The following is a 22,718-nucleotide window of genomic DNA, read 5'->3' as shown; positions in this document are numbered from 1 at the left end:
TGATTATAACATCAGCCAATGGTGGAACTGCCGACAATCGCGTCATATTTTGCGGACTAATACATCATTTGTCGAGAGAAGAGGGAGCGATTTTCAGCTGACTTTGAGAATTTATTGTAAATTCCAGGCCGTGCGCATCGCTATAATATTTGGCTCGCGTGTTCTCGGGAGCCTCGACTACCGATCGGCAGCGCTTTTTGAGCATGCTCGAAAAGTGTTGCAGGGCCCCTTTAAGGTCGAGCTCAATCCGGCGGTGGTGGTTGTGGTGGTGTGCGGCGTGACCACCCTCACTGCGCATGCGCATACCCTCTCCACATACCTCCTCTCCACTTCCCCTCACCATTCCCCTTCCCCTTTCTCCTCTCCACTCACCCTCTCACCTCCCCTCTCCACTTTCCCTCTCCCATCCCCTCTCCACTTTACCTCTCCACTTCCCCTCTCCCATCCCCCTTTCCACTCTTCCTCTGAAACACGGGCTAGACATGCCGAAATTCTCTCCTGCACAACGCCGCGATGAGCTCGAGCGCATGCGCGTCCCCTCCCCTTCTCTCCTCTCCTACGCTGCCCCCCTCTCGCCCGCCTGTCGACGCCATTCCCCGCTCGCCCTGTGAGAATTAACGGCCAGGCTAGATGGAAGACACGACGCGCGTAGCGTGCCTCTTCGCGTTCCACGACACGAGGTCGGTAGCATGCCCAACGAACGCCAACGGAACGCGATCGTGCAAGTGCTCCGGCTTCGCATCACTCATGGTCCCCTTTAGCGGGAGATGGTGTAATTTTTCGCTTATGTATGATACTTTCACTATTGTTTCTTTTTTCTGTACAAGACTGCTGATTCTTATAACCTTTTTTGTATTGGACCCATCACTAGCCGCTTATGCTATGGGTCCAAATATTTGTGTACGCATTTTTTACATTATAGTGTAGTAAAATTCCTTTTGATTGATTGACCTATCTACACTAATTAAAAAAATAATTTAACTTTTTAATTGCTGCCCTAAGTGATTTGTCTAGTCATCATTAAGATGTCTGTCATCACAGAAAAAATTATTACGAATACAGTGAGCAGATATGATTTCTTTTATTTTTGATGATTTTTTTGACAAATTTCTTGAAACACCCTGTATAGGTTGTTGGTTATATTCCACACATTTATCACTTGATTGATAATGTAAATATGGTTTATTGCAGAGTAGTATTTACGAAATCCTGGTTGATTTATGAATCCTTTGGTTGATTGAATTCTAAGCTGGTCCTGATTCTATTAGCAATTACCTTTGTAAATATTTTGCAGGCAATGGACAGTAAGCTGAGCAGCCTGCAATTTTTCAAGTCCTTGACATCCCCTTTCTTATGGAGTAAGATGATGTTAGCATTCTTCCAAGATTTTGGTACACTCGCAGTCAAGAGACATTTCGTATACAGGGTGGCTAGTTTTTCTAGAACAATCTGTCCACTGTCCTTCAACATATCTGCTGTCACCTGATCCGCACCAGCTGCTTTGCCCCTTCACATTCCTTCCAAAGCTTTCTTTGCTTCCTCTGCCGTTACTGATGGGATGTCTGAATCCTCTGGACTACTACTAGTATTTCTATTATCGTCCCGGTTGTTGCAGCTGCTGTAGAGATCTCTGTAGAACTCCTCAGTTTTATTATCTTATCCATATTGGAAGTTAGGTGGGCAGATGAGAAGTTTGCGGGAACACTATGGCCGCGGCAAGCAGGGGACTGGGTTTGTTGGAGAGATTTCGAAGAGGCCTTTGCCCTGCAGTGGGCGTAGTCAGGGTGATGATGATGCTGACCCATCACTTTGCACATTTGTGAGATTTGAAAGAATCCAGCCAATGATCATTTGTTGGTCGCATATGCCAATTTATCATAAAGGACATCGGAAGTACAGAAAGCCACAGAGGAAAGCAAATTTTTTAGTGAAGCTGTAGGTTCCTTGCTATGTTTCAGAAAGTGGGTACACTAATATGCATCAAGGACACTGCAAATGCTACAGTGCAGACAAAAGTTTGTGATGCAATGTGGGTGGGGAAAAAAAATAAAGAACACAAAACACGCTTACAGGTTAACTGTATAGTGTGGTAAATGAGTCAAAGCTGCAAAAAAAATCAATGTTTTTATTGATTCAACTCACTTGCTATCTTGTCATTCAGCAATAAATGAAGCAGTAAGCTTCACAAATAAAAGTAAGGCTTTAGCTACTGCATGTAGCACCAAAGGGTACAGAATGTACAGGGCACTTGAATACAAAGGGTACAGGGTACAGAATAGTTGAATTGATCAACACTGAGGTAACAATGAAAGTCTCGGTCTGGAGCCTTTGGCCTGTGGTAACATGGTCATTTTTTACCAAAGCTATTTCTCGTGCCTCAATATTTTTCCATTTGAATGTTTGGCTACCTTTATTCAGCACACTGAATCTCATGGGTTCTTTTGCTTAGGTAGAGCACTGGCAGTGAGGTCTGTGGTTTCTTGACATTTTCTCGCTGACATCCTTGACTGTCTGCCTTTGTCCCATGCATCTTTAAGGACTGCAGACTGGAGTTGTAAAAATATAGAATAGCAAGCAGAAGAGGGATGCAGGTCATGGTGAAACTTAGTTTTTGAGCAGTACAACAGGTTTTGTCAGCCTGTATGTATTTTTACAGGCATTTTTAATACTAAACATATAAAAGCACTTGGTTAGGCCTATACAACAAATGACATCGCCGAAACAAAGAACACCGCCATGGAACCTTGCCATGGCAATGTTCTTTATCTTCTGCACTGTTTAGTATTGTTTCCATTATGTAATAGGTTTTTTCTACGTCCACGTGGAAGTGAGAGCACAAATATTTTGGCCTCCATGCATGATCTTCAGTTCAGAGAACACAACACTTCAAGTATCTTTCATAGGCCTCCTTTGAAAACATAGCATGAACCCTTTTCATTAACACAAGTTACTTTAAATTATTATAAATAAGGTACAATATATATACATGTACAGTACTCAAGGAATGAAATGCAACATCAAAACATTAGGTATAACAACATGTATGTGCAACTGCTTGAGATAATGATGTCATATAACTACAATTCTGGCCACTATTAAAGCATTTCATACCATGAGCACTGTATATATTTATTTTAGCACAAGTCATATACTTTACATTTCGGGACAAGGAACATTACACACTACTGACCTCATTGAGGGAGACACATGTATGAGCAGATATTTGCTTGCACAGGCACCATAACGTCTGCCGCAGAGCCTCGCGCATATGTACCACACGAAGAAACCATCTGGGATAGGTCCATCCTGAGGATCACACTAAGTGCTGCAGCTGGGATCACAAATTTTTTGCAGCTGTAACAGGGGGTGGCTGTGCACAGCAGCTCCAGTAGACATCGCGGAACATCCTCAGCTGTCAACTTCACCTTTCTGTAAAAGAAGTTACAAACAGCCATGTTTAGCCGAGGTTATTAACTGCAAAAAAAGTAAGCATAAATCACCTAGACAAAGACACAACGAACAGGTAAGGACAAGTACATTTGTCTAGATTATTTGTGCTTATCTTTTTGCGGTTAACATGCCAGACCAACTAGCAGAACAGTTATTCCTTCTGAACTGTGCTTTAATTTCATAAAGTATAATAGAAGAGTTCACAAAATATAGTATAACAAAACAAAACACTGTTACCTTCAAAGGCCTCGCAAGGTCTCATGCATTCGATATATCCTAAAAGCAATGTAGAAATCCTCCATGCAAAAATATTACCACCCACTGGTAGTCTTCTGAACATATTCATATCAAAATTAGATCTTATAACTCAAGTCACATGGGAAAATTCAAAATCACTTTGAGCAACTGAACTTCACTGCACGAAGTATCACTTTTTTAGTATGCTGTTATGCGTCAAAAAATAATGGAAAGAAGGGGAATGGATCAAGGGCTCAATTCTTTGTTAACAAGCCTTGATTAATTTCCCTTCTTTCGTACCTTCATAGCAAGGGTCTCATGCTAGCAGACTTGGTGTCCTTGGGTAGTGTGCGAGGGTTTATTGGTCAGCTGCCAGCTCGTAAAAAGATCACATGCTACGTGACGCCACATGGCATAAAATGTGTTCCACACTCACTGTCGTGGCTATGAGCAGTGCTGGCTAACGCTCCCAGGATCATGTACATAAATACCAAATCAAGCGGATGGGAATGTGACCGCCGCTGTAGCTGAATCAGTGCATGGAATTTAATTTGAAAGCACGATGCATGCTAAAATAAAGTGTTTAATTTAGTCAATAAGTCAAATTTCAACGTTATCACATACCAATACCCAAAACTGAAAACCAGCACTAAAGTTTAAACTAGTAAGGTTGAACCTCATTATAACAAACTAAATACTAACTTTGGTTTGCCATGCTTCATTTCAGTGACATTTATTCTTTTTATAATGAAATCAAAACCATGAGAGCTGCCGCAATATTGGCTGTAACAAAGAAATATTTGGCTCACATGGGGCTCTGAATTCGAAAGCAAAACATAAAAAGAAAAATAAACATTGAAAGACAATTCAGAACCATATTTCTTAAAATCGTTTAAAAAAAACATTTTAGTCATCAGGTGCAAAAAAAAAGCGCATCTAATTTATAGTGGGTTTGAAACATCGAGTAGTTCATTTTTGTATCTAGGATATTTGTGCGAGACAGATTGCCGATTTGGTAGAGACGACTTTTATATTTGCTTTTACAAGAAATATCACATATAATGAACTAATTTATGGTCCTGATGTTACTTCGTTATGACGGGGTGTGACTGGATGTGTTTGTCTTCAAAGTTGTGGCACAATCTGCCATCAGCACTTGTTTCAGGTGCTCAGCGATTGAAGCCTGTGACTGACTCTGCTTGTTATGCCACCAGCAAGCACTCATAAAAGTAAAAGTGAGCTGATTAATTTTGGTATCCACTGAGGACGAAGGCGTTAGTAGCACAGAGCAAGTGCATCCGGTCGAGCACTGCAGGCCCTGGTTTTGTAGCTCTGTCCTCGCATGTTACACCAATTGAAGCCGTGCCGCACCACGCTCACTTTCATGGTAGAAGCTGGTTGGGTAAGTTTTACAAGGAATTCGAATGTGCATTATTTGCATTTACACAAGGGTTTACATGTGCATGATACATAACATAGTATTAGACAAACAGGAGCAGAAACCCACAAGGGCAATTTCAACAGGAACGTGGCCAAAAGCACAAGCACTGAGCGCCCCTTTTTTTTTCTGCCTCTCTATGGAGTCTTGGTTGGAGGTTTATCGCAATTATGCTTTAGCCGCAGTAGGTTTAAAACGGGTATATATTAGCAATGTTTTACTGTCAAAATAATAATGCGTAGGATTTGTAATTCGTTACTTGTTTGAATATTTTAATTTGTCTGAATATTCACCTCTTTAATCACATATTTGGCCGTAGCCAAATATTCGAGAAAATTCGAATATGATTTTTTTTAAATAGAATATGCTTTGAATAAGAAAAATATTCTATTTATATTCGCAATTTTGAATATTCGCACACACCTACAAAACATCAAAATTATGAAATAAAAAATAACTTAAGAAAATAAAATTTGTACAGTATTCAAACACAGAAACTCTAACACTGTAGCCCAATACTGTAGCCATTTCAACATACACGCATGTGTCAAAAGCGTGAATGTAATGTAACACCCTTCAGAATTTCTGGCATGCAAGCTGGCATGGTGAGACAGGCAATGTGAATGTTCACCTTCCGCCATGGACGTGGGGGCCCCAACAGCCCAAAGCTACATATGCGCCTCACAATGCAGCGATTTGCACAATGCTTTGCCAGTTGGTAGCATGGCTGATAGATGGCTTACTATCAAAATTTAGCATTATGCTTTGGCATTCCAAGCTACTTTGCCAAGGAAGCACTCATTATTTATTTTTTATAAGAAGCTGGGCAGACATACTTGTGCAACTTCCATGCTGTATAACCATGTGCTAAAGAAAATAAAATAAAAGTGAGAATCAAAGATGAGAAACCCACCTTCCATACCCGCTGGCAGCAGCAGCTTGTGCAGCCAACTGAAGCAACCATAGTGGTCGTTGGTGAGTGTTAGCATCTGTGGACACCAGGGGCCCTCCCATGGCACCATCCATAGGGTTGTCGCAAATAGAGATAGAACTCAATGTTCCCATCAGCAGACTGGCTGGCAGCAACTGCAGTCACAAAATAAACACCTATAGTATTTTATAGCACAGTTAATCATTATACTCTTGTATTTTTATGTCGAAGCAGAACCAGCACTTTCACTTTGAACAATGGTAACAGCAGCATGATTTTAAGTGCCCTAGATATCTTCGTTGGTTCTAATGTTAACATCAAAAGAAGGAAAATTTGATAAGTGGGCTATGAGCTACTGTGGCGCCAATATTCATGTCAACACGTGCATAACACGACTTGCCAGAAGTATGCAAGGGTTGACGCTTGGGCAAGTTGGTGTGGATTCATTTGACGTGTGGGAAAAGCTATATCGGTCAAACGGGCAGATGCCTAAATGACCGCTTGCGCGAACACCACAATAACGTCTTCAACACGGTCCAGGGTCACATCGGCATTCATTGCCGTGACTGCGGGTGTACACCCGGCTTCAATCAGAGCAAAGTGATGGCGAGGCATAGGGATCAGCTAACTCGCGAAGTTATTGAAGCTGATTTCATACATAAGCTAGGAGATAAGTGCGTTAGTGCTCCCTCTATTGCGCTTCTAAATCAAGAAATTGATTACCTGGCTGGGTTTTAGGGCACACGTGGTGATATGCGCGCTGTATTGGAGATGATGAGGCAACGATGGCAGCACCTGTACATCCTTTCTTTCTTTTCTTGTCTAGCGCCCTCTCCCTTGCCATGTATATATGCACTTCTTATCGAAATAAAGACTAGTTGGAAGTCAGCGCTCTTTACCTCTGTTGTCTCGTCCCTTCCTAATCGTTCTTGCGCTGTAAACCTTTTTTGAAATTGCCAGAAGTACATTGTTCCATGCTCACGAAATGGAAAAACAAAGAAAAGAGGACCAACAGCATCAAGACAGCAACGAACGAAATGGCACTACCTCAATGGCACCGAAGACTCAAAGCCCACTTAATTGGTTAGCTGCGCTTGGCTTCACATAATTGCCAAATGCTTTCCACATGGGTACACTGCTCTGAGCACAAGGAGAGATTGCATCACACAGAGCACTTACATTGAGTGCATTACTTGTCACGTCGAGAACAGAGAGGCAGGGCATAAAACCTAGACCATGCGGGAGCTTTTGGAGACGATTGCTTCTTACTACCAGAGTTGTTAGCTTTCGTGCACAACACATAGTGTCGGGCAGTACAGTAAGCTGCAAAGAAAAAAGAGGAGAACAGCCTCATGTAAAAATTTATCACATTTCTGTATGACACAATTATAAGCTACAAAATATGATGCAGAGTCTGCTAGTAACTGTTAAAAGCAGCCATACAGAAATCAAGACATCTTTAACTCTAGACAGCTGCATTGGTAAGCACAACACCATTAATACAAAGTATACTGTACAAAGTAATATTTCCATTTCCTTTTAGCTAATAATAGCTACTTCAATGGTAAATATAAATAACTTCCTTTGTGCTTTCCTTGCTTTCAATATCTGTTTGCTTCCTATGGGGCTGACTAACAAAAATCAGGCCCTTTCATTAAGTCTTCTTCTGGCTCATTCTACCTAATAATTTGTTTGCACCTGTGACTATCATACTGAGGTCCACCTGTACTGTTATGCATACATCCTGGCACCACCGTTGCACATACGAACATGCAAGAGAAACAGATCATTTCTCAGTAGGATGTGACCCTGATTTTTAGAAAAAGCTCTCCGGGTCTCTTAGCACCTTGTTTAAGATGAAAGGCTTCTTTTAGTGTATATTATTAGGTTGATGTACGGAGTTAGTAACTTTGCTGGACATATAGCTGTTTTTACTAATGAAGACCACGGGTTTCACTTCCCTGTTACTCTAGTCAGCCATTTAGCTTATCTGTATGTCATTTCTTCAGGTCGTCTTTGGCCGACCTGAACTAATTCAATGTAACAATTTTAAGTTTAACCAAGCTGAATTGAAGTGCAATGCCAAAGCCCATTCTTCAGGGCGAAAAACAATTATTCAGCTTATACACCTTTCCTCTATGACTCATTTTGTTTGAAATCAAATCAGCATAGCAACAGAACAGACATATTAGTGTAACCAAGTCATCATGCAGTCTAACATGTACAGGAGTATGTGGTAAACTGTTATGCGGTAAACTGCCTGTTCATGCCATCTAGCAGTGTGCCACCAACCGTTGACCATAGCGCTAGGCCGCAAATTGGTCTTCTTGTTATTTACTGGCACATCAATTTTCTACTGCCATGCAATGCACTGTCAGTTCGTTGTTTTCATGTAAAGTGCTGGTGTGCAGCAAGGCCGTCACACTTCTACTTTGATAGCAGTATTACAACAATCACGGTGCACTTCAAGTGGTGTGCTGTTTGGTGTATATCAGTCTGTGCAAAGGGTTGTGACTGATAACAGTTATATACTGCTCTCAAGACACAAGCACATAACTTTGTCAAAAAGCACACTGCATTAAAAAGAGAAAGTTAGGAAATATTAGTGCCTAGTGAGAAAATAGACAGGCCATAGATTAAGGAAGGGATGTGTCTTAAGCATAGTGCTGCTGTCGATCACTGCTGCCATAGTGGAAATGTTATAAAGAGGCTGTTGGCCATGCACTTGTGTAGTTCGTAAACTTTTGTGGCTGACTGTACCCTTGTTCTGAAAGCATGTGCCTGTGAATGTGCTTGTCATAATCTAGTACAAAATGTTTTGTGCTTGAAATTGCATTGAACAGTTGATACTTTTTTTGTTATTTTTAAAGCAATTTCTTGTACAGTGCAAATAGGTAAAACTTGTAAAAGTAATTTTTACAAGTTAGACATTGACCAATGTTAAGAAACCTAAATGTGTCATTCAAATACAGCGGAGCTCACACTTTTCTGAACCTAATAATAATTGCTAGGGTTTTACGTGCCAAAACCATGATATGATTATGAAGCATGCTGTGGGAGACTGACCTGGAAATTCCGACTACCTGGGGTTCTTTAACGTGCACCTAAACCTAAGTACACGGGCCTCAAGCATATCGCCCCCATTGAATGCGACCACCATGGCTGGGATCGAACACATGTCCTTTGGGTCAGCAGCTGGGCACCGTAACCACTGTACCACTCTGGCAGCTACTTTTCTGAACCTAGTTTTAGTAACTTTTAGTGCACATACAACACAGTCAGCATGCTCAACGAGAGCGCTACGACGATATGCCCTGAGCTGCACATTCAATGGCTGCCAATAACACCTTGCTCAAGATAACACACATATGAGCATGTGCTGCCTCATTTATGTGACTGCCTTCATCTTTTTGCCTCACTGGTCGTCATGGTTTCCGCTGCTGTGATCACCTGAAATGGCTGGTGAAGGTACCATAGGACCACAGAATAAAAGCAGAGATAACTAGAAGCCTGCAAATCCATAAGTGAAATTTCTTATAAAAATTGAATAGTTTTTGCTATTTGATTGGCAATTCACTATCAGAAGTTGTCAAAAAGCCGTTGAGTTGTTATACTATAAAAAATGGACAACAGTTGCTACAGTTTAGAGCAAGAAAGGCTGATGCATGTGGAGGGTCTTCAAAATAATTCTAGTTCAAGAAAAATATTGTATCTGTCGAGACGACCACCAAAGAACTTTAGGCACAGAAAGGACAAACAAACAAGTACAAGGAAGACAAGACTGGCACTTTTAATGTTGCCATTCTATTGCCTATCTTGTACTTATGTGTTTGTTCACTTTGCGACTAAAGTTCTCTGGTAGGGTTGTGCGAATACTAGAAAATTTCGAACAGCACTCTATTCAATTCGGGAGTCAAATTCAGTAGTGCATATTCGAAATACCGAATATTTTTCGAATAATCAGCATCGACAGGCAAAGCCTAAAGGAACTGAACGTTGAACTGCAAGGGGTCATCTTTGTTATTTTAATCACTGAATTACCAAGATGCACGCAGTCCAAGCTTTTATGGGCCATAGTCACTATAATGATCACCCAACAAAAGCATTTTACCTTATAACTCCAGGGTCACCAAAGCAAAAGTGTCATCAATTCACTACAATCATCATGAGATTGATGGTTTTTCTGGCCAGGCTCTTGGTGATGCATCGTAACATTTGTAGGCGGTACACTTCAATTAATTTTGTTCTGCATTTTAATTAAAAACAGGTACTTGCATGTTGTTTCCTATAATTTTATTTATGTGTGTCTGTTACCGTGTTAGGCTACATTATGTGAAGTATTTATTATACTGAAGCTGCGTTTCATCAGTCAGTTTCTGTCTTCATCTTACAGTAATTGAAGATGGGGTATACGGCTGCATTCAGCTTCAGAGGTGCAATTTTTGTAGGTGTTTACATCAATAACGACAGATGCAACTGTTTTGTTTGTGTAAATTGTTATAGCAGATAAAGTCTTCAGCAGCATAGTTTACCTGCTTTTGAGGCCTATGTGTTCATAACTACTTGTAATCATATTCGCAGCGTAAAAAACCAGATGCAGACACAAGAAAAGAACACATACACAGGACGGGCGCTATGAAGAGCGCCCGTCCTGTGTATGTGTTCCTTTCTTGTGTCTGCGTCTGGTTTTTTGCGCTACGAATATGATTACAAGTGACTGAAACCAACTAGCCCGCATCACTGCCTTGACTGTTCATAACTAGTTTATCTGTTCCATTACATATTTAGCTGTATGTGTAGTGTTTGGTCGAACACCACTAAACTTTTATGTCTCAGCTTTATTTAAAAGCTGGCAACAATGTAACATCTTGAATACCGTAGTCATTGCTGTATTTCAACCCAGTTACAAAATATCTCGAAGGCTCTAGTCTTGCTATATACGAGCTTACCTCAGTTTACACAATTCTGGTAGTTTTTGCTGGTTAAAAGTAACTGTAATGTTCCTTCTTAAATTTTGTGAATATTTGTTGCAAATAAAAGGTTGTGGAATGCTAGCGCTGTTTAAAACAGCTGCCTTAATATTAAAAAACTATTCGAATAGTATTCGATTCAGTGTCAGCACTATTCAATTCGGTTCTAAATTTCACTATTCGCACACCCATATTCCTTGACGATCATGCAAAGCCAACTAGCCCAAAAATCAATGTTACTCTTGTGCAGACGATTTCTGCATGGACGAGATCACTTCTGCACAATTATTAAATAAACAGTCAGTGAATAAGCCTGTCTTACCTCATATGCAACACACAAATTTGCTGAATAGCTTTAGGCAAAACAAGTTATAACCATGTATAACAATACCATAAAAGCTGCGTGTGGTGCTGTAGTATTGCACTTGGCTCTTTTAATAAGCACTTCACACTATCAGGTGACATGCTGTTTCTTTGGTTCTTTAATGTCATTGTGATGGTGCATGATGCATGCCCACGCTTCCTTTCTCCTTTACCATTTTCCCAATTCAATTGGCATCCATGTACATTAACAAAGTCAAAATGTGCCGCAGTAAATGAGCCTTTTGTTGCCAAACTCCACAAATCCCTTGTTTTTTACTTAATTCAGATATCGTACACATTTAGTAATTGATTCAATATTTGAAGTTCATTTTTCTTAACTATTTCAATTTAACCCTTTCCCTACCAAGCTTTTTGGCCAGAAATGATACAAAAATACAATTTTTTTTACTTGTCTAATTGATTGTACATATGTTCAAACAACTGAAGAAAAAGTGAAAGGTACTTTATTTGCAAGACACATGGAAAAAAAGTTTTTTTTTGAATATGTGCAAAGGACTGGCTTTTCTGCACTGAACCACAGAGAGTGTCAGAGCCTCTCTAGTTCTTGGTGTAAAGTAAAGTGACACAAGTGAGGAACCTTGGATGCTCCAGTGGCGTTCATTTTTATCTCTATCGGCATCCACTTTTACCTCTATCTGAATCTGATGGTTCAGAGATGTTATACTGCTCTGTGTCGTGGCAACCGCATTCAGGGGAGAACAGAAATTATTCTTCACTCTCTGAGTCCAACAGCACTTCGGCAAACAATTGTCTTTTCTTCTTTTTTTCGAGTGCAGCTTTTGTTGGTATGTGCGTGCACACAGACACAGGAAGAGGCCATTATTAATTCTGGTTGCCAGAATTACAGCGTTCCCTGACCGAAATGCATGTTTTCAACAAGTTTTTAAATTTTTTACATAGCCATCTGTTGAAGCCAAAGACAACTCGGAAAAATGGATTAGGGTAGCTTGATTGCGGCACTGCGAAATGTTGGTTTCCGTGTGGACGAGCCCAGCTCGTCCTTGGTAGGGAAAGGGTTAATTAGAAAGTTTTGATATGTATACGTCCTGAGAGATCAAACATTTCTGTGCATGGCTACATTGAGATAGGACATTTCCTTTCATTATCATTCTAACAACCTACTGTTCTGCATGCATTACACACTTGTTTTTGACACACAACTAAATTATCTGTCACAATAACCAATGGCTGGATTTTAAGACTGCTGTTGCCACCTTGTGTGTTGTGAACCGATAGAATTAAGTAAGATGAAAAGTTCAAGGGACAGGATAAGTCCTGTAATTGTGGTGAAATTCCATATCTAGAGACTTGTTCACGGAATGCGAGATGTAAAAATTTTAAGGCACTTTACACCAAGAAGTGATTTTCAGTGGTATGTTCTACAGCTTTGTAGGCTTCAATGGTGAATGAAGGAGGTTGCAGTCGCAGAAGCCACAGCAATAGGCAAAGCGAAAGATGTTGAAGCAAGCCCCACCAGCATGGCATAACATGCTCATGAGAAAACTAACCCAAAATCGTGCTATAATGGTGCAGACAGCACTTGTGCAGCCAAAAGCATGTCCATAAGTGTGCTAACAACTGTACCAGCAAATAAATGGGACTCTGCATGGCAATTTCTTTTCCTAATGATGCAAGCCACATGGCATTCATGCTAGTAAGTCACTGCATGAAAAGATTGTTCACAAATAACCTTGCCTTGTTATTAGAAATGTCAAGGTACTGAAGAGAGTTGAGAAGCTGGCCTTCAAAAAGCTCAGGAGGCAACCTTTCAATGTTGTTCTGTGAAACAACTAACTCTCGCAATGGCAGACTGCTCAGCTGGGGAGTCAATGTCTTCAGGCTGTTACCAGCTAATTTGAGGCTACATAGGTTGCCCAGTGCAAGCATATCATGACCCAGCCGAGTCAGATGGCAGCCCTGCAAAGAAAGACATATGTAGGTATGAGCAAACTGATACAGCGATAACAATCCAAGGCCAGTAAAAGCTTTGCTGGGTTTTGTGTGTGTGTGTGTACACACACACACACACACGCACACACACGCACACACACACACACACATATATTCTATATATATATATATATATACAGGGTGTCCCAGCTATCTTTAGCCAAGGCTTAAAAAATACAATATTAGAGGCAGGCGAGTGAAATGACTTGCAAATTGCTGACAGCCACCTTGTGCACTACAGACAATTTTTTGTTTTGTAATTAACGAATTTGTTAATTAGGACGATTTAACTAATTTGTTAAATATTGACTTTAGGCAAGAAATGCTGCTTGCAAAGTTCGAGAGCGTCTTCAGAAACCCCAATCGCATCATTTGCGATAAATAAAGTCTCACGTATACCATTTTTTCCAAGCTGCAAAAAAAGCCCGCGAAATACAAAAAGAACCACGTGACTAGCGCGCTCGCGCGCCGCGAGAATGCTGCCCTCAGCCGTGGTTTGAGCGAACGAAATCAGCTGCGGCCGCGACTCGGCGTCTCCGTTGCAGCGGTAGGCCGATAAGTTAAAGGTGGTTTCTTGGCCCGCGCTCGCTACAACTTGCACCGTCACGCGCGCAGCTGGCTGGCAACGGGCCAAGAAACCACCGCCCACTTATAGGCCTGCCGCTGCAACGGAGCCGGCGAGTCCCGGCCGCAGGTGATTTCGTTCGCTCAAACCTCGGCTGAGGGCAGCATTCTCGCGGCGCGCGAGCGCGCTAGTCACGTGGTTCTTTTTGAATTTCGCGGGCTTTCTTTGCAGCTTGGAAAAAATGGTATACGTGAGACTTTCTTTATCGCAAATGATGCGATTGGGGTTTCTGAAGACGCTCTCGAACTTTGCAAGCAGCATTTCTTGCCTAAAGTCAATATTTAGCAAATTAGTTAAATCGTCCTAATTAACAAATTATTTAATTACAAAACAAAAAATTATCTGTAGCGCGCAAGGTGGCTGTCAGCAATTTGCAACTGATTTCACTCGCCTGCCTCTAATATTGTATTTTTTAACCCTTGGCTAAAGATAGCTGGGACACCCGGTATATATATATATATATATATATATATAATATAAGGTTCTTAGTTAATGAGTAGACCTCGATAATTCCCAATTTTCGCACACTGAACAAGTTTTATAAAAAATCTAGTTAAGCTAGCTTCCTCTCCAATGTGTGCCCCTTTTGTAAAGGATAATAATAAATGAAGGTGTTACTAAACTAATGAACACTCCCCATATTTTAAGAATAAGTGGCCAACATAAACCACGTTTAGACGAATATGACAACAGGAAATTGCATCAATTTCTTGCACATTGAATACATGTAAACAGCAGTAATGTGCTAGAAGCAAGTGAGGTGTTGACATTGTTCTACAATCTGAATGGAAGCTGTGACACTGCAAGGATGTTACGGTCACAGGAGAGTAGTAGGTGATTCGTCTGGTTGATATTCCACCAATTTTTTTGCAAGAGTGTAAGGTGGGAAACAATAAAACAGGGCTTCCCCTACACTGAAGTGGAGCGTGTCTGCCAAGTTTAGTTTGCGTCTCCAAATTGCTCGTTTTACTGAGCCCTTTCGTAAAATTTTCCGAGTGAGGCAAAACTCTTGTGTCACCTCAGGACAGGCTGACAATGATGACTGCAGCTGTAACTCTAGTAAGCATGCTAGAGAACTAAAATACCTTCATAGAGGTGCATGCATATGTAAACTATGTCAGCAGATTGAATTTGAAAAGTAAATAGTAGAATTGGATTCAGAAAGAAAATAGTACAGAGGCTAGAAACATCCAAAGCAAACTAAATACAGTTTAAATTCGATTTAATGAAGTGCTAGAATGACCATGCCCAAATTATTTCGTTAAATAGGGAATTTCATAAAATCGAGAAAGCGATTTTTCGGTCCTTCGAAACCTAATATTGTAACGCAGCAATATGCAGAAGTCACCGTGGCATTGTTTTTGCTGGCAACCCACGCCTGCGCGTCTGAAAAGTCCGCGAGGGCGGCCCGAGGACGGCCTAGACATAGAGGACGCCACGTCCATGTGATGCAGACAAAGTAGATGGTCATGACAGGCTGCCGATATGCGATGACGTGAAGAATGAATGCAGTGCACGCAGGCTGAGTGAGAAAGTTGCGAGGAGATGATCAGTGCTATCTGTCGCATAAACCAAGAAATAATAAAAGCAACCACATATGCCTCTGGCAACATCCAGTTTGTAAGAGCGCTACCGACTGTCTAATTCCTTGTTCTGTGCATGGGCACAGCGTGCAGCTTGGGCAAAGTAAAGCTATGGCCGTAACTATGGCACCTATATGTTTTAACGCGATAGAGTTAGAGCACACGCTCGAAGATAAACCTGTCTCTGTCAAAATTAGACAGGAATCACTGCCTTTTCATTCAACTATTTCAAGAAAAACTTCGTTAAATCGGGTTTGGTGGCCAAATTAAAGGAGTACTGACATAAAAATTTTAAATCGTTTTTTCTGTTGCAATAAGTAGCCAACGACCCACTAGTCACGGCTGGAAACCTCGTTTGCTTGAGCATGCGATGGTTAATTATGTAGAGATCGCAGTTTTGGTTTCAGAGAGTGCCGACTGAGATGGGACCCAGAGTGGTTTTCATGTAAATACAGCTGGCTACGTGATCACACAAAACCGCGTGCACATGAGCGCCCCTTTGAAAAATCTTTTCAACGAAGGCTCCCAGGGTGCTGCTATAATCCCCTCTAGGATGTTGTAGATATCCGTGAGCCCCCCAAAATGCACTGCCAAGGCAAGCATGTCAGCCTTTGTACTCTCTCGCAAAGAGGTGCTCCCACTTTCTGGTGAAAAGGTCTTCTAGGAGAGAGCACTAGCAAGAATGACAGCCAACACAAACTCGTGATGTAGGTGGTTGTTGGTTGTTTACGTTAAATCCAAGTTGGTGTGAATGTTGTGAGGTGGGATGTTTCGCGACACGCACTTTAAAATCTATTTTAAATATGTTCTAGGCTATATTAGCCATTGATATATTGCAGATGATGCGTGTGTGTGTCCGCACAAATCTATCCCACAAGTTATCCTGCCGTCAAAGTTTTGTGTCAGTACTCCTTTAACTCGTTAATTTACGTTGATGACAACACAAAACCCTTTGGGTATTTTCTGGAGAATGAAAATTTGTTCCTTAGACCGGGAGCTTCATAAAAGTGGGCTTCATTAGATCGAGTTTTAAATGCACTTAAAAAAAACTGTAATAACCATTGCAAACTGAATCAATACTAATAGTAATTACTTATTTGATTTGCAGAACTTTGGAGGCTAATTTTTCATTTTTTTTTTTATGATAGTGCCAATGAAGCGTGACGGCTGGCCACTTCGTAAGCAATATCAGCCTATTCACCACTAATGGAATGCAAGATGTTCGCATGTACAGTGATGATACTGAGGACTTCTAGTTTGGAGAAACTTTTGGAGCAGCAAAAATTTTCATTTTGGAGCACCCTGGATCAGCTAATTTCACATTTTCACATTCAGACACTTGATTAACATGGAGCTCCTATGAAGAGCCAGATCGATATTTTCATTCATTGGAGATCTCATAGAAAAAATTCTCTCTGGAGCGTTCAATATTGTAAGGGTGTTATGCAGTTGGATGTTATGGAATAACCTCTTCAGCTATTTTTTTGACACAAGCAAATACACAGAATATTGAATCAATAAAAGTGTATTTTATCAAATAACACTCTAAATACAATTATGTGGCTCTCCATATGTAGGGCTGCTGCCACAAATCTATAGCCTGTATGTCATTGAAATATTGCACTTTAAATCAGCAGAAGCGGCAGACAAGTGCTGTGACATACAACAGTGCCTTAAAATAAATAAACACATAAAACCAGATGGAATATTTCAGCCATAGGCATGAGACTTGAAACAAAGAGATCAGCTTTTCCTTTAGCCTCCCTAGCAGGAAGCAAGCATATGCATACGAAGCATGTGCTTTGCATGGAGGAAGAGGTAAAAATTTGTGGGCCCGCAACATTGATATGGAGATGGATTACCAGCAAAGCTACTTAGGCTGCATATATAACGAAATTATAAATAATTTTGCATATGTGACACTCATGCACACGTAAACATTTATACGCAATTAATTTTGAAACGATGCTGACCATTGCTTTATGATCTATATCATATAATACACGGTGAGAATTTCAATCTTCATACAAAGGACACATTTTTCTCCAATGGCAAGTCAATGCATGACCAGTGTAGCACACGAAACCAAAGTCATCGGCGCAGTGTTCTAATGCGTGTATCCCAGTTTTATAAATACAACATATGACATACCACAGCAGTGCCACCACACTACACCAACACAAGCACTGCCGTGGCCACTACACCTCGCATAAGCGTACAGTTTTCATTATGCCGAGGGGGGGGGGGGGCTCTTTTACCTTTCTCTCTCTTCCTATATATCTATACATATACATATAAGTCAAGCCAGGGTGTGATGGAAAGGGAAGGAAGAGGGTAGCAAGCTGATTGCTGAGCAGTGGGGCAGTAGACACCTCCCATGCATCTGCTGCAACCACTGCTGCAGCCACGCTGGCTCCTACAATGTGCATGGTGCACTCTTTCCCCCTTTTCCTCTACCAGTCCCCATTGCTGCAGCACTATCACCACACTCTTTTCCCTTCTCTTCTACAGTAAAAACCACATATATCGAACTCACCAAAAAACAGGAATTACTTCGATATACCATATAATTCAATATAAAACTTTTAAAGAGTTCGTATTTTCTATCCGAATTTTGGTAAGCAGCCAAGCGTGCCTCCTTCCCCCTTGGGAACGCATGCAAGGGATGCACACGGAGCCAAAGGAAACCAGATTCGCTGTAAAAGGCTGGGCAAAACACAATGTCACTTAGCTAGTCTCAGCAAGCCAACCTCCCATGACACTCCCTTCTCTCTGTCTAAGGCCTGTCTGCGCCGTAGCGAGAGCTTTCTTGCAGTGCTTGCAGGCAATAATTTTGCGCATGTGCAGGGTTGCCTGGGAGATCGAGGTCCGCTGCAAGTCGAGCTCCCTGAAAGTATATTTTTTTTTTGTGCCAACAGCAATTGACGGTGGAAGGTAAGGGGCAGATGAGCAACATAGCAGAGCCACTTCACAGCAGGCCTTCAGCGGCCAGGACCAGCTACTGACAGAGGTGCATACTAAAACAGAAATACGGCTGATCCGACTGAGAGGCAAGCTTTTATTAGTGCAATAACATTTAAAAAAAAGCTAGAAAGAATTTCAACCTGGACCCTCGCACTCACGAGCTCGAACACCACAAACGCGAGATATCCAGATGTGCTGGCACAAGGCACTATGAAAAAGCTCTTGTGAATGACGAACCATGGAGAAAGTATATTTGAGAAGTGCCAGCGTTTTCCCACCGTTCACATGCTCTTCTATCAACACGACACACAATATATTTGATATTGTTCCATATATCTATCGTAACATTTCCCAGATTTCCTTCAGCAATGTCCAGAAATAGAATTGACAGACATTTTAGTGGAACGGGTGTAGCTATTACTGAAGAATTAGAATAAAAGCAATGAGTCAGACTTAACTGCTATGACCAATAATGCAGAATTAGAACATTGTAGTAAGTAGCTTATTTCGTCTTTGAAGACACACCAAAATACACCATGCAGTGGCGTCTCATTGTGATATCCGATATACTGTCATAACCGGCATCGTTATAAGTTGGTTCCACAGCACAATTTGGATACATAAATGCAACCATAGCCCAAACCTACCTCAATCGTCAGCTTCTTTAATGTTTTTGGAAATCCTCCAGATGGGTAGTCTTTCCGGTGACGTACAACTAATGTTTCTTTTGTGGGAGTGACCTTTGATGGAGGTCCTGAAAAGGCAGACTGATCAAGGTCCTTACCATGGTGTGCGAGATTTATTAAATTTAGGAACCGGCGCAGCTCCGAAATATCAGCCTGTGTCAAGAAAGAGCATAAAAATATAACCACTAAACACTTAATAAAGTTTTTCCAAACCAAACTAAACCTCTAAACACTCTGTCCTACCAGTAATTTAACATCATGTGATACAAGCACATCAAGTTGTGAAAAGGAGGTGATACTTTTGGTGGCTTACAGTAACAGGGCTCTTCAATTTCTTGTACCTGCTTCCTAAGAGTTGTAGGCACCCATAAATGTCCAAAACTTGGTGATGAGTAGTTAATTAGAATCATTCATCAACATTTTATCAATTTAGTTTAGTTGTAATCAATCATTAATTATTTTTATGCATGTCATTATGGCACATATTGTAAATGATGTATTGTAGCCGGTGAGTTTGCAAGGCATATACACTTGGACTGAAATGTGAGGATGGCACATTGTTTTGTGTATCGAAGCACAAAAGTAACTAGATCAACCATGTATTTTATAGCACAACTTGGGAATGAATAGCTTGAAATTGATGTCATCCTGAAAATTTGTTCAAAGTGGATACACCTAGCAGACACCCAGACTACAATTTGTCAACTGTAATATGTGCTATAAATTAATGTAAATGTTTATTTGTGAGTTTGCATAACATTTACGGGCGACCACCACACCTGACAGTTTACTTCTGAAGACATTTCTTTTTCCTCAGGAACCCTATCTAAGAATTTTCAGTGGTCTTCAGTAAAACACTTAGTATATTCATACATATCCACATCTGCATCATATAAAGTAACACACACAGATTGATATTATACTGATAAATACAAAGAACAATGTGTGCGATAAACAACAGAGTTGCTGACCACTGCCTACCTTACTAATGATCAAGTTGTGCTTTGGTTCTCGTAGTTGAATAGTAGCCTTTCCTTGAGTAATAAACTTTGTGAAGAGCCTCTCAACATTGTCATGGATCTGCATGAGCAAAAATTAAACAAAGAAAGCAATGAATCAAACAAACACTAAATCCATTCGGGACAAATAACCTACAAAGCAACAGATTATAAACTTCTCCATGATAACTTGTCATCATTAACAGGACTTTATTCATTAACACTGTACCCTCTTATAGTTGGGCGAAACTTTAGACATCAGTGTCATGGCCACCTCAAAGGCAGATGCACAAAAGCCTACCCTAATGGGTGTCCACTCCAGATTGATGTCATGAGCCGGATGGATGGCCAGTGACCCTGCCTTCCAAGAACATGGCCCAGTGCATGAGCGGGAGTATTTCTTTTGGCCGCGCAGGCAATTGGCTGCCTTGCTTCAGTTGTCTGGGTGAGGCCTCTCCTAACTTCTTAGGTTTATACCCGATTACAGAAATTTGCAAAAATACCAGTAGAAAAGGTTCGTGCTGCCACTCCGTGTAGGTTTCTATCATGCCTTCATGCAATTTATCAGAGCAGATGTTTCACATCATGCATTTTTGGAGTATAAAAAACAAAGAAACAGCAAGAATTTGAGTGGCTATGTCTAACTACATGAAGCTTGCTTTTGCAATAAAGAGTAAGTAGATGGGCAAGGTATATCTATGTCAAAAGTCTGTTTTTAAAGGTGGGGATAAAAAAAAAGAGGCAACTTAATTGTTTCTATATGCCAAATGGTAGCATGAGTTGGCAGATTCATGATGCTTAACGTCCCAAAGTAACTCGGGCTATGAGAGATGCCATAGTGAAGGGCTCCAGATAATTTCAACCACTCGGGGTACTTGTACATGCACTGCCATTGCACAGCACACGGGCCTCTAGCATTCCACCTCCATCGAATGTGGCCACTACTGCCGGAGTCTAACCTGCATCATTCAAGTCAGCAGCCGAGCACCGTAACCACTGTGCCACAGTGGTGGCTCATCATTTCTCGCCTGTTCAGCAAGGCTGCAACAGACCATATAGGTCAAGCCACTAGTGATGCTGCAGCCTCCCCTTGCAGAGGAAATGCCCAAACCAACCCATTGCCATTAATGCATGAGTACATGCTTTTGTAGGAGCATTTGTGCAAGAGTTACCAATGAAAGAAAAGGAAGGACTTCTGATGTATCAGGTAGTGGTGACAGCAGTGGGCATCATTCATGTAAAATGGTTGCACAAAATAGTGACATACTGGTTGTGTTTGTGCCCTTAACCAAGTCAGTAACCCTAACAGACCACAATATAATTTGTTGTCTTCCACAGTAAACTCAACTGATTGAATTAAAAATAGAATGTCACAAAATGACGGGTTAACTTACGAAATAATCAAGCTGAGGTATCTTTACTAAAATAATCAGGACTTCAACATTAAGCCGCAGTTGCTAGTGCCAGTAGTGCCACCAACTAAAGAATGAAAGCGGCGTATGCTGAAAGGCAAACTGCCGCGCGAATAGCAAGAAAAATACGTGAAAAGGATACTGTGTCCATTCTGTACATGTCTCCTCTGCGGTTGTGCCACTCGCATCGTTCGATTTATGTACGGAAGTGCTACGAAAGACATCACTCCATTACATTCCGAAAACATTTGTGTCATTGTGGGCAACTCTACCTTATACTTCGTTCCTGCTGGGTTTTTCGATGTGCACAGCAGCAAATATGTGGTCGGTTTCTGCTGTTTTGCTTCTCCTGGCTTGCGACACAATGTAAGAATGGTGAAGGCGGCTTTCTTTTTGGATGTCGCTCCAGAACGCTGGTACTCCAGCAGCCGATAGCCGATTTCTGTCTCGCATTCCAACCTCATCCTCAGCAAAATATGCGTGGAGAGAAGACTGTACGATAAATATGTCACCGCTTCTTGTCCACTGCTTTGAGCACGAGAACCATACACAAACCCACACACGCGGCATACACGCGGCAAGTTTCGCGCTCTTTCGCCCGCGCCCTACGAAGTTTAGCGTCTGTTTCGCATAAAGGCCGTTTCACATGACACAAAAGAGAGCGATTTTCAGGCTGCGAATTCGCTCGCAGCGAAAAAAACGGCCGATCGCTCTCGCCGCAGCGGTCAGCGGCGAGCGACCAACATGTTGGAAATTTTTCGCTCTGTTCGCAGCGGCGGAGCGATTTTTAAGTCGAGACCCGTCGAAATTATGCCGACCCTGCCGAGCCGTCGAAATTGCCCCAATGAGTTTGTTTTGGTTAAGGCCGTTGTTGCGTATTCTCAAGTGAATTTACAATGGAAAGTGTTTTTAAATGACAAACCACGCGTGCTCTTCGCTACCGGTGATGAAAAGTTAAGAATATCATAACGCACAGATTGTTATATTTCATTCGAAAATTATGCGGTGTATGCCACAAACAACGGCAGCTTTGCGCGCCGCGCCAGTCGCAGAGCGAAAATCGCAGAGCATTCGCAGTCCATGTGAAACG

The 22,718-nt window shown here is 41.3% G+C and overlaps 1 protein-coding gene across 2 annotated transcripts; it reads right to left on the bottom strand.

The window, feature by feature from the left end:
- Positions 1–1,773: 1,773 nt before the first annotated feature.
- LOC119404535 (leucine-rich repeat protein 1-like) lies at positions 1,774–22,404 on the bottom strand. Of its 2 annotated transcripts, XM_037671082.2 has the most exons (8): positions 21,901–22,404; positions 20,200–20,298; positions 19,180–19,371; positions 13,106–13,327; positions 7,236–7,379; positions 6,039–6,211; positions 3,191–3,429; positions 1,808–2,546 (listed from the first exon to the last, which is right to left on the bottom strand). In XM_037671082.2, exons 1-7 carry the CDS (start codon positions 22,090–22,092, stop codon positions 3,192–3,194), a joined length of 1,260 nt encoding a protein of 419 aa, XP_037527010.1. In that variant the 5' UTR covers positions 22,093–22,404; the 3' UTR covers positions 1,808–2,546; position 3,191. The 2 variants fall into 2 exon arrangements, with proteins under 2 accessions (XP_049274372.1, XP_037527010.1); XM_049418415.1 differs by lacking the exon at positions 13,106–13,327 and having other exon boundaries at positions 1,774–3,429.
- Between the last annotated feature and the right edge of the window lie 314 nt (positions 22,405–22,718).

This window comes from Rhipicephalus sanguineus, chromosome 1 (genome assembly GCF_013339695.2).
Source record: "Rhipicephalus sanguineus isolate Rsan-2018 chromosome 1, BIME_Rsan_1.4, whole genome shotgun sequence".
NCBI classification, from domain to species: Eukaryota; Metazoa; Arthropoda; class Arachnida; order Ixodida; family Ixodidae; genus Rhipicephalus; species Rhipicephalus sanguineus.
The sequence above is the reverse complement of the archived record's forward strand: the minus strand, read 5'-3'. Positions and strand labels throughout refer to the sequence as shown.